The 12,426-nt window shown below is 47.1% G+C and overlaps 2 protein-coding genes across 2 annotated transcripts in view; one reads left to right on the forward strand and one right to left on the reverse strand.

Annotated features, from left to right (window-relative positions):
• The window catches only part of TIMM17B (translocase of inner mitochondrial membrane 17B), a 13,044-nt gene extending 12,408 nt beyond the window's left edge, over positions 1-636 (reverse strand). The window contains exon 1 of the mRNA XM_081845681.1: positions 528-636. Coding sequence (XP_081701807.1) covers positions 528-553 — 26 coding nt within the window. The 5' untranslated portion in view covers positions 554-636. The remainder of the gene's footprint in view (positions 1-527) is intronic.
• A 3,564-nt stretch (positions 637-4,200) lies between these two features.
• PQBP1 (polyglutamine binding protein 1) lies at positions 4,201-11,760 on the forward strand. Its single transcript, XM_081845650.1, has 7 exons — positions 4,201-4,357; positions 5,923-6,058; positions 6,654-6,765; positions 9,199-9,308; positions 10,138-10,251; positions 10,409-10,469; positions 11,549-11,760. Exons 2-7 carry the CDS (start codon positions 5,992-5,994, stop codon positions 11,703-11,705), a joined length of 621 nt encoding a protein of 206 aa, XP_081701776.1. The 5' UTR covers positions 4,201-4,357; positions 5,923-5,991; the 3' UTR covers positions 11,706-11,760.
• The last annotated feature ends 666 nt before the right edge of the window (positions 11,761-12,426 follow it).

Raw genomic sequence — 12,426 nt, forward strand, 5'->3', positions numbered from 1 at the left:
TTTTTCAGCAGGGGTCCTCAGACCTTGTGGGACTATATTTTGGAAAAAAATAATGAACGAATTCCTATGCCCCACAATAACCCAGAGGTGCATTTTAAATCAAAGCACACATTCTACTCATGTAAAAACACGCTGATTCCCGGACCGTCCGCGGGCCGGATTAAGAAGGCGATTGGGCCGGATCCGGCGCCTGGGCCTTAGGTTGCCTACCCATGAGATATCCCATAAGGGAATTGTAAGAAAAATACGTCTTGTTGGGCTGTCCGTAGCTGGGGCCGCGGAGCCCCCGGTGGAAGCCCTTCCTCAGCCACCGAGCTGGGCGGGCAGAGCCCGGAGCTGCTGGCTTCCCGGCCCGACCTCGCAGGGCTGTTGTGTCGGTGCAGGAGGAGAGGGGCCGGAGAGGAAGGGGCGCGGGCCGGACGTGCCCCCCACCCTCCACCGCCGCTCCCCGGGCCGGAAAGCGGGGCCTCGGGTCAAGCTCGCCTCCCTGCCCCGCTGAGCCCCCGGCAGCCCCCGCTCCCAGTTACCAGGGCTCCCGGGCATATTCCTCCATGGCTTCCGGCCGCAGGCTCCGCGGATCACGTGACAGGGGAGGAAGACAACACGGGGACCGAGTCAGGTGACAACCAACTATTGGTCGGCTTCAGTCACGTGAAAGGGGCTCTTCTATACTCTAGAGATAGGAAAGGTTAGAGAAAGCCTGCATTCAGTACCAACGGAAGGATGACAGGTGAAGGTGATGGACTTTGCGGAACTGGCGAAGCTGAACAGGAAAAATTCAGCATGATCAAGTATTCCGAAAGGACTGGAGTAAATTTGATTTTAATTGATTTTTATAATGTAATATTTTTAGAATGTGTGAATATCTGATTGTTTGATTGTTGATTGTTGTTAGCCGCCCTGAGCCCGGCTTCGGTTGGGGAGGGCGGGATATAAATAAAATTTATTATTATTATTATTATTATTATTATTAAAAGATTATTGTAAGCAATTAACATCACTAGCAGGGTTGTCTGAAGACTTGTAATGAGAAAATTTCTACCTTTCTATATTTATTTAAATTTTTTAGCCATTCTAAAATGAGTGTAATTAGAAATGGAAAATGTATAAATTGCAATGCTATAAAGGTTAATTTCGAAAGCCATGAGGCGGGAGGGAAGGAAGTTGATAGGCTCTGAAGAGCCAGGGTGGTATAGTGGATAATGATGATGTGAATGTATAATGTTAAATGGAAAATAAATTATATATATGAGAAAGCCTGCATTCCATTAAAAAAAATGATTTAGATGCAACATAGCATCTCTTTATATATTGGAAGCTCTGTGGTATGTGTATATGTACCACTTATAAACACCATTCCCAACTCCTCCATCAACCGTGTCTCCAGAAAATTTTACACATCACTTGGAGAGACAAGTGAAATAATGTCCATGTACTGGAAGAAGCAAAGATCACCAGTGTTGAAGCAATGATTCTTCAACATCAAGTTCTTTGGACTGGCCATGTTGTGCGGATGCCTGATTATCATCTTCCAAAGCAGCCACTCTGTTCCAAACTTTACAATGGAAAGCGTAATGCTGCTGCTCAACAAAAAAGGTTTAAAGACTCTCTCAAGGCAAATCTTTAAAAATGTAGTATGTAAGGTAAAGGGACCCCTGACCATTAGGTCCAGTCATGACCAACTCTGGGGTTGCGGCGCTCATCTCGCTTTATTGGCCGAGGGAGCCGGCGTACAGCTTCCGGGTCATGTGGCCAGCATGACTAAGCCACTTCTGGCGAACCAGAGCAGCGCACAGAAACGCTGTTTACCTTCCCGCTGGAGCGGTACCTATTTATCTACTTGCACTTTTTGGCATGCTTTCGAACTGCTAGGTTGGCAGGAGCAGGGACCGAGCAACGGGAGCTCACCCTGTCGTGGGGATTTGAACCGCCGACCTTCTGATCGGCAAGTCCTAGGCTCAGTGGTTTAACCCACAGCGCCACCCGTGTCCCTAAACACTGACAAATGGGAAACACTGGCCTGCAAGCGCCCCAGTTGGAGAACAGCCTTTACCAAAGGTGCAAGTGCAATGGACTTTGAAGACACTCAAACTCAGGATGAAAGGGAGAAACGTGCTAAGTGGAAGGCATGCTTGGCAAACCTTCATCATGATCAACTTCCATCAGAAACCTATGTCCCCACTGTGGAAGGATGTACGGATCCTTACAGACTCACTGTTAAGACCTTGTTCATGGAAGACAATCTTACTCGCCTGCGAGGGATCGTCAAAGAAGATGTATATGCACATGCATTAGTATATTTGTTGGAGGCAGTGGAGGAGTGTGTCTTCGAAGGTAAAGTCCAAATTTTGGAGAGTTAGTGTCTGCTGTGGCCAGTGCCGTATTAAGGTTTGATGAGGCCCTAAGCTACTGAAGGTAATGTCCAGCTGTTCTTAGTCTTGTTGCTGTTTTTTGTGTTGAATATATGTTATATGGTAATTTATGGACCTAATAGGTTTCCAAATCTATTTGCACATGTTGCCATGCAACCAGTCCATGCAGAATGTAGACACCCTATATTATAGAAATGAGCAAACCAGTGATATTTTAGGGAGCAGGCTAGCAGACGGGGCCCATTACTTACATCATAGGAGCCTACACAACACAAAACATTGTTGCTGTATGTAGGTTTTATTTTATTTTTTTACCTTATATTTCGGAAATGTACATTCTGGGTTTTTTCCCTTTACATTTTTGGGGGCCCTCAAGAGAGCAGGGACCTAAGCTATACAGTGGTACCTCTGAAGTGAACGGGATCCGTTCCGGAGCCCCGTTCGCAACCTGAGCAGAACGCAACCCACATCTGCGTGTTGCGATTTGCCACTTCTGCGCATGCACGGGACGTCATTTTGAGTGTCTGCGCATGTGCGAGCGGCAAAACCCGGAAGTAACCCGTTCCGTTATTTCCGGGTCACTGCGGGACGCAACCTGAAAACGCTCAACCTGAAGCAAACGCAACAGGAGGTATGACTCTAGTTTTTTTTAGCTTATACAGTGGTGCCCCGCAAGACGAACGCCTCGCAAGACGGAAAACCCGCTAGACGAAAGGGTTTTCCGTTTTGGAGGCACTTCGCAAAACAAATTTCCCTATGGGCTTGCTTCGCAAGACGAAAGCCCATAGGGAAATCTCCGGGACAGCGGGGAAGCGCAGCGCATCTTCCCCACTGTCCTCGGACCTCCTCCAAAGGCTGGCAGTGGGGCGGAGAGACCTGCTCTGGCCGCCAGCCTTGGGATGGCTGCTCCGAAGGCTGGCGGTGGGGTGGAGAGACCTTCTCCCCGCGCCAGCCTTCGGATGGCTGTCCTGAAGACTTGCGGTGGGAGGAGGGTTTTCCTTCCCACCGCCAACTTTCAGAATGCTGTTCTGAATGTTGGCATGGGGAGGAAAAACCCTCCTCCCACCGCAAGCCCCGGGAACAGAGGAGTAGCGCTGCGCGCCTTCCCTTCTGTTCCCGTACCTGTCCTGAAGGCTTGCGGTGGGGAGAAAAGCCCTTCTCCGCACCGCCAGCCTGGCAAGCGGTCTCCCTAGGAACGCATTAATTGATTTTCAATGCATTCCTATGGGAAACCGTGCTTCGCAAGAAGAAAAACTCGCAAGAAGAAAAAACTTGCGGAACGAATTAATTTAGTCTTGCGAGGCACCACTGTATGTAAATCCGACACTGGCTGTGGCTGTTAGAGACTGATATGGGAGAGACATGTTTTCTTTCAAATGAAGGCATCTGGTTGTGCTGCTGCAGATGCAGGTGGGCCCAATTCAGATGCGTTTCTTCTCTCTGCGCTCCTCCCAGCAGTCATTGCTCCTCTAGTCACTGCTGTGGATGCAAAACCTGAATGTCACTCTGCAGGGGAGATGCGGTTCCACGTCACTTCAGAAGTGCCAAGAAAGAGGATGGATGGCGGTGAACGACTCTTCATTACTGCCTCTATGGTCCTCCGCTGCAATACCCGCGGCCAATCAAAGAGAAGGCGGGCTCTCGGGGGCTTCACTCCCCCCCGCTCATTGGAGAAGCAAACCAAATCTCTGATTGATTGGCTAAGAGTAAGTCGAAAGTGGGTGGGCCCAGTTGGGATGCCTTTCTTGGGATTGGACGGGATGGGCTTTCCCCCTCCCCCCCCCCAGCCCTGTTATTGCTCAAATACTTTCAAGACGGGAAGGGGCCCAGGCGGGCTATGCTTTCGTTATACGATGATTGGTCGAGGCGCGTCACGTGCTGGGGGCGGGAGATGAAAGAGAGTCTCGCTCGACCCGAAGGAGGACTGAGCTTCCCCGGCTTGCGTTGCGGCGGGTATTGCCGGGAGGCGGGTTGGCTGCGCCGCGGTAGGTGGGAGATATATGGGGCTGGGGTCCTGAGGGGAGGCCCTTTGCCGTGGGGGGGGGGGTCGCGGGGGGCGGCTGAGGGTCGAGCTGTCTCTCCCTGAGGCGGCGAACGGGCGCCTCGCCTGCCATACCTTGCACGTAGAAAGCTAGCATGTAAGGCAACCAAGCTCAAACCCCCTTCCCGAATGTTTTCCAGAACGGCTTGTTGTGTTGCATCAGAAGCAGTGTGTGTGTGCGGTTATAATTCTATTATTATTCTATTATTCTATAATAATTCTATTATTATTATTATTATTATCATCATCATTATCATTATCATTATATGGGACCTCGAAGGTTGACACATTACAGACCACTGAGTATTTTACTGAACCCACGAAATATAGCTTCCAGTAGCACCTTAAAGACCAACTAAGATAGTTCTAGGTATGAGCTTTCGTGTGCATGCACACTTCTTCAGATACACTGAAACAGAAGTATCTGAAGAAGTGTGCATGCACACGAAAGCTCATACCTAGAACTAACTTAGTTGGTCTTTAAGGTGCTACTGGAAGGAATTTTTTTATTTTTTATTTTGTTTTGACTATGGCAGACCAACACGGCTACCTATCTGTAACTGGAACCACGAAATATAGGTTTCTATATACTTGTCAGGACTCTTGTTGTTTGCCCTTGCCAGGATGCTAGATTTCTGCATGCAGGGAGCCTTCTCCCTGCCCACCACTTCCCTTGGCAGCACCCATGCATTGTCTAAAGTGGCACAGCTCAGATGTGAGTTTACCAGTTCGGTGAGCGCTAGGCCTCAGATGTTGCTGAGCTGCAAGCTTGATGTACTAATGAAACTTCAGCAAGAACTAGCCCCATGTATGATCCTCTAACCTGGACCTTGCCAGCGTTATCCTCTGAGGGAGGTGTGGAGGGTGGTGATATGAGAACAGGCCTTCTCAGCAGTGGCTGCCTGTCTATGAGATGTGCTCCCCAGGGAGACATGCCTGGCGCCATCACTATCTGTGTTTAGGCGTTGAGCAAAAACGTTCTCATTCACCTAGGCTTAAGGGAAACAAGTGGTAATGGAAGTGATTAGGGAGCCTTTGGGGCTAAAGGGCAGGTTTAAATGCTTCAAATAAATCCCGGGATATTTCTGCTAAACTGGAGAGTGCAATGAGCTGAAGTAGTGCGCTGAAGGGGATGAAACTTAACCTGTAGACAAAGGCAGACAGATAAGCATTGAATCTATTCAGTCAAACAACTTTCCCCAGACCCCTGCCACAGATTGCATCAGGCCCTTTCCCTTTGCTCATACACACAAGTTCATGTTAGTTCCTAAACTGTCCATGAAGGTGCATGTGTGGTGCAGCAGTTGTCACCAAACTCCCAGGAATGGGAGTTGGCAGTGCCATGAAAGGTTTTGTGTAGCTCCGTGTTGTCAGGAAAAGAATGTGGGAAGAATGGAGTAGAAACTCTGGCAGGGAAGCTTACAGGTTATTCCTGGAATGTAGGAAGCAAGGAGGAGATACTCAAATGTCACAAAATGTAATGCGTTATTTTTTTCCTTCTCTGCTTAGGAACAGGGAACTAGAGGAAAGGCTTGTCCACCTGCCTCAGCTTGAATACTGTAGTTCCTAAAGTTCCTAATGCCACTGCCAGTGGCTCTGCAGTCCCGCCTGGCCAGGCGAGGGCTCCTGAAGCATGTAGAGCCTGGTAAGTACAGAGGTATCCTTGGTTAGCTAGAGCAGGGGTCAGCAACCTTTTTCGGCCGTGGGCCAGTCCACCATCCCTCAGACCATGTGGTGGGCCGGACTATATTTTAGGGAGGGAAATGAGCAACCTTTTTCAGCTGTGGGCCAGTCCACCATCCCTCAGACCATGTGGTGAGCTTGACTATATTTTGGGGAGGGAAATGAGCAACCTTTTTCAGCTGTGGGCCAGTCCACCATCCCTCAGACCATGTGGTGGACCAGACTGTATTTTGGGGGTGGGGGGATGAAGGAATTCCTATGCCCCACAAATAACCCAGAGATGCATTTTAAATAAAAGGACACATTCTACTCATGTAAAAACACACTGATTCCTGGACCATCCGTGGGCCAGATTGAGAAGGCGATTGGGCCGCATCCAGCCCATGGGCCTTAGGTTGCCTACCCCTGAGGTGGAGGATGCTTGTCTAGGCTTTGCATAAAGGAACAGAACAGAACAGTTCATCTCAAATAATCTGGCTCATGAGCCTTTACTACATCTTGCCCACATATTTTTTCCAAGCCTAATCCCGTTTCCTTTGGGCCCTCTCTTCTGTCAGAGCCAGAGGAAGAAATTATCGCAGAAGATTATGATGACGATCACATTGATTACGAAGCTACTAGGATTGAGAACCTGCCACCGAACTGGTACAAAGTTATTGACCCTGCCTGGTAAGAGCTGTGGTGGGGAATCTCAGGTTGAGAGCTACACTCCTCCCCAGCCCTTCTTGCACATATGCCTGTAATGTTGCCGCCTCCTTGCCTCTAGCCTGTCCACTACTGCTTACTACCCCAGGAAGGTTGTCAGTGAAAAAGATTCCCCACCTCTTGATAAGAGGATAGCATGTCTTCAGCAGCGTTAAAAACTGAGATATGACAGCTAGGAGGCAAACAGTACCTTAAGCCAAGGTTATGGGTGCAGCAACGGAATGTCCAAGCATGCTTTTTTATAACAGGAATACAAAGCTGAAAAGGAATGAACTGCAGCTAAAATATTCTGTTCATTTTTCACATGGTCTAGGCCTTCCCCAGGCCACCTCCCCGTATATTCTTAAGAGGGTCTCTTCTCCAGTCTTCAGAGAGTAGCTAGAAGTGGGGAGGCAGAAAATGGTCCTCTTTTCCTTCCACTCTGCAGTTTTATTTTTTATTTTTTATAAATATTTATTAAAGTTTTTAAATATAAATGCACAAATAATAAACGATCTTACTTCTATCACAACAATTTCAACACTTCTTTGGACTCCCTCACGTCTCCCGCTCCCATTTACATCGTTAAAATTTTTTTCCAAACAAATTATCAACTTGTTTACAATCTCATGTCCACTCATTCAAATATAATCTAGCACTTCTTCCAAAAAATTTTATATTTTCTTTAGTCTCACTTATCATCAAATTTAAATCTAGTTTAGTGGTGGCCAATTTTTTATAATCTAGCATCCTTCTTAACATTCAACCAAATTACAATGTTTTTGTAGATACATCTTGAATTTCTCCCAGTCTTCCTCCATCTTCTCTTCTCCCAGATCACGGATTCTGCCAGTCATCTCGGCCAGTTGCATATAGTCCATCAGCTGCATCTGCCACTCTTCCAGTGTGGGTAGATCTTGAGTTTTCCAGTTTTTTGCGATGAGAATCCTTGCTGCCGTTGTTGCATACATAAAAAATGTTCGATCCTTCTTTAACACCTTCTGGCCGACAATACCCAGAAGGAAGGTCTCTGGTTTCTTTGTGAAGGTATACTTAAATACCCTTTTCAGCTCATTATATATCATTTCCCAGAAGACCTTCACCTTAGGGCATGTCCACCAGAGGTGAAAGAATGTTCCTTCATTTTCTTTACATTTCCAACATTTATTATCAGACGAATGGTATATTTTGGCAAGTTTAACTGGGGTCATGTACCATCTATATATCATTTTCATTACATTTTCCTTCAGAGCATTACATGCGGTGAAGTTCAGCCCAGTGGTCCACAACCTTTCCCAGTCCTCAAACATAATGTTATGCCCAATGTCCTGTGCCCATTTTATCATAGCCGATTTAACCATTTCGTCTTGTGTATTCCATTTTAGCAGCAAGTTATACATTCTAGATAGTACCTTGGTCTTTGGTTCTAACAATTCTGTATCTAACTTCGATTTCTCCACCTGGAACCCTAACTTTTCCACTCTGCAGTTTTAATCTGAAATCTTAGGCACTCTTAAGCGCAGTACTGCACCCAGAGCTCAGAAACTGCTTGCGCTCATGTGCCTAGAACAATGGGAGTTTCGAACTCCCAGCACTAGTCAAGCTGTTATATCCTACTAGACTTGTAATGGTGGTGTGAGGTTATAGTTAATAGTTCTCAATTATGGTTTCAGCTTTCAAGTGTGTGGTGGGGAAAATGTATCTGTTAATCTCATATTCATGATGACTTATTTATAAAATTTATATACTGCCCTTCATCCATAGATCTCAGGGAGGTTCGCAGAATAAAAATACAAGATAAAAATACAAAATACATAAAGAAGAAAAGAAAAAAACACACACACACAAACAAAACCTCCCCCCAAATAATAAATCAACAAATAAGTTACAAGGGAACAAACAGAAAGCACAACAGTGTCTGGGAGTCCTATTTACTGCAGAGTTATTGAAGCTAAACGGGCCCATCAGTGCCTGGATGGAAGACAATTAAGAATCCATTTAATTTGTTCAGAAAGGGGTTGGTGGGTGAGAAGCAAGCCAGGATATTTATTTAGTTAATGAAACTGAAACCCTAGCTCCAGCATTCACTTTTGTCCAGGGAAACAACAGGAGTGTGTGTCCTGGTAAATGAGAGCAGTTGACGCTCCTGTTCCTGAGATTCTCTGAAGTGAGTGCCAGTGGCCTATGAAATCCACAGACAGGCATGAGGAGGCTGTTGGGATTGCAATTCTGATTAGCCTTCATGGCAAAGGTGGCTGGGGCTGATGGGAGTTGAAGCCAAGTAACATCTGGAGGGCAATAGGTTCCTCATCCCTACGGGGCCAAAACAAAAAGCATGGTGGCTTACTCATGGTTTGGTAATGCAGGCATTGGCTATGAATGGCAATGGATGAAACCATCTCCCGTCTTCTTTCATAGCGGCCTCCCTTACTATTGGAACGTAAAGACGGATCTGGTTTCGTGGCTGTCGCCCAATGATCCTAGCTCGGTGGTGACCAAAGCAGCTAAGAAACTGAAGAGCAATTTAGGTGAGGCTGCCTACATTTGCTTTTGGATTGCATGTGCTGATTTTGAATGATGTGGAGGTGAAGCTAAGGGGGAAAGGTTTGGGTCTAGCTTGGTGGAAGAGGGAGAAAAACCCCGGTCCTGTGCAATCTGATATTTGGTTGCTGGGGTTAATGCATGTCTGATATTATCAAGCATATTTTACATTTCTTATCTGCGTTGAGCCATAGGGATATGGTGGACTGTAGTTGTGTTCTATGTTGTAAATAAAGCACTGCTAGGAGTTGTTTCTTTTTGTTTCCCAATGTATTTCTTATCAATTAAAAAATTGGTGTGGCACGAGCAAATTTTTATTCTGAATGTGTGGCCCAGAGAAAAAAGTTTGAGAACCACCAAGTTAATCTCTGCACCAGCAGATAACACTTTATCTCTAAGTCGTGAAAAACTTCATCTGCTGATCTCTACACACTAAGTTGCAGCTAAAGACACAGGAGCAAGCCAAGCTGACTTTCATGATCAGTTGGCAACTCCATAAATCTAGTGTCTAAGAGAGTGCAGGGAGAGGGGATTTCTGCTTTGATAGCAATGTGTTTTTGGAAGGCAGCGGATGAGGACTCTTAAGTGGATTTTGGACCTCTGGACTGGTTTTCAGTAGCTTAGCACATCCTGACTTAATCCACCTTCCAGAGATTTCTTAGACGTGGCAAATGGCAATTTTCATACATCCTGGAGAATTCTCGAAGCCCAGCAACAAGTGCAGTTGTGACTTTACTATGTAAAAAAGGTCCAGGTTTGGGCCGAGGGGAAGCTAAATTTGAGTACTGTAATGCAAGCTTCATGTATCTCCCCCAGATGCCGAGGAGAAAATGGAGCACTCGTTGCATGAGAAGGTGGAGCGGGAAGAGTTGAAGGAGCGCCGCTACCACAGACGGGAGGAGCTGGCCCCCTACCCCAAGAGCAAGAAGCGTAAGGGCCACTCCCTACCGTGGGACCCTGCCATCAGAAGGATTTCCCAAGGACTTGAGGGAGGGCTTCTGGGATCCATTTGCCAATGGGGAAGGGGGAGCATGGGAAGTGTGGGCAGTGGCCAAACTCTTGCATTCCTCTTGTCTGTCCTCCACAGCAAGCCGGAAGGATGAAGAACTTGACCCCATGGACCCCAGCGCTTACTCGGATGCTCCCCGGTGAGTCTGCTGAGAATGGGAGGGTGGGGAGCTCAGCAATGGTAGACTGGGGCACCACAGGCATGGGCAGAGGTCTCCGGTTCACTGGCAGAGCTTGTGCTTTGCAAGCTGGAGGTCTTGGATTCAGCCTTCAGCACCAGGGCGTGTTGAAATTTTCAGCTATCGAATTCCAAAAGCGAAGGGTGCTAAAAAGCTGTAACATGACTAGGGAAGTCAAGAGGTATTTTGGCTAAATGAATACCATTTAGTTTTCCTTGGTAAGTAAAATTGCAGCGAAATCATTAAAAAGAGCTTTCAGTGTTCACAAGCCTGTCCCCTCTGCACTTCCTGCTGCAGTCCTCTTAACCCAGCGAGCAACCTTCTTACCCCAGCCCAATGCTGTCTAAGAGCAATTGGACCACCATTGCAGACAAATCTTAGAGCATGAGAAACAGATGATTAAAGCACTAGTCCCAGAATAAGTACTTAAAATGTTGCCCTCAGAGGCAGAGTTGTGAAGCTTCCATCGGTTAATAACATTTGCAGAGTTTAACTTGGTTTTTGCATAATCTCACAATGAAGTTGTTCTAGCCGTGGGAAGGAACAAAAAAGAGAACTTTACAGAGCAGTAAAAACCCCAATCCTGGAAAACCCTTTTCAGCCACTTCTTTGCCTTCTAAGGTTGTAGCAGCCATTGCCCATAAACCGAGAAGCATATTTTTTACTCATCAGGAGCTAGAAACTTACTTTTTAAAAGCTGTTTCTGGGAAGCCTAATTCTGTCTCCAAAATTACTGACCTCCTGTAACATTGGGCATCACACACATAAACCTGAATGTTGCTTCTGTACATTGTTCATAGAATTTTGAAAGTGTGATGGTATTTTTAAGGTGTCTTCACTCACATAGAGAGATTCGACTCCTTATCTTAAAGTGAAGTCTAGGAAATGAAAAGCAGGGGCACAGATGTATTGCCATCCAGGCAGGGAAACTGAGGCAAAACAGGGGCTATGTGTCAGCGATGCTATAACGGAGAGCAGGCCAAGCGTGAGGTGTGGCTGGCTAACATTGTTTCTGACATCCCTGCTCTTTCCCATTCTAGGGGAACCTGGTCCACTGGGCTGCCGAAACGAAACGAAGCCAAGACTGGCGCAGATACCACGGCAGCTGGCCCACTCTTCCAGCAGCGCCCCTACCCAAGCCCTGGTGCAGTTTTGCGCGCTAATGCGGAAGCTTCGCGGGCCAAGCAGCAGGACTGAGATGCTCATTTCCCCCTTCCCTAATGTATTTGATAATAAAGCTAGAGGAAAACAAGTTACGTGAGTGGCTTTGCTGTGTATCGTAATAACGGAACTCGCTGTGCACAGAAGAGGCTCAATGCAGGAAGCTGGGGGAACATGCAGCCCTCCAAGCATTGGGAGTCCAGCTCTTGCCAGTGTGGTGTAGTGGTTAAGAGTGGTAGACTCGTAATCTGATGAACCGGGTTCGCTTCCCCGCTCCTCCACATGCAGCTGCTGGGTGACCTTGGGCTAGTCACACTTCTCTGAAGTCTCTCAGCCCCACTCACCTCACAGAGTGTTTGTTGTGGGGGAGGAAGGGAAAGGAGATTGTTAGCCGCCTTGAGACTCCTTAGGGTAGTGATAAAGCAGGATATCAAATCCAAACTCCTCCTCTTCTTCCGTCAGCATGGCCAATTGCCATCCGGGATGAGGGGAGCTGTGGCCCAGCAATCTCTAGAAGGCTACAAATTCCCAATCCCCGCTCTATGGCAATATCAGTCTCTCCTGTGTTGGGCCAGCAGGGGCAGTACTGCATTGCAAGTGAACACAGAAAGGATACTCTCCTGTTCTGCTGTACTCCTTCGCTGCTTTCTTGAGGCATTGGGTCCGCTGTGTCTGACTCAATTTCCTCTTGTAATGTTTGAAGTCTACAAAAAGCAGCTGTGATGCCATCAGGCCCCAGGAGTGGCTTTCTATACCT

Source organism: Podarcis erhardii (assembly GCF_964252035.2).
Source record: "Podarcis erhardii genome assembly, chromosome: 17".
Lineage (NCBI taxonomy): Eukaryota > Metazoa > Chordata > Lepidosauria > Squamata > Lacertidae > Podarcis > Podarcis erhardii.

Bases quoted from the DNA above. Each gene is read 5' to 3' on its own strand.
- PQBP1 (XM_081845650.1), top strand. From the start codon at position 5,992: ATGCCACTGCCAGTGGCTCTGCAGTCCCGCCTGGCCAGGCGAGGGCTC. The intron at 10,252-10,408 runs GTAAGGGCCACT...TGTCCTCCACAG, and splicing joins CTACCCCAAGAGCAAGAAGC to CAAGCCGGAAGGATGAAGAA. The intron at 10,470-11,548 runs GTGAGTCTGCTG...TTCCCATTCTAG, and splicing joins GCTTACTCGGATGCTCCCCG to GGGAACCTGGTCCACTGGGC.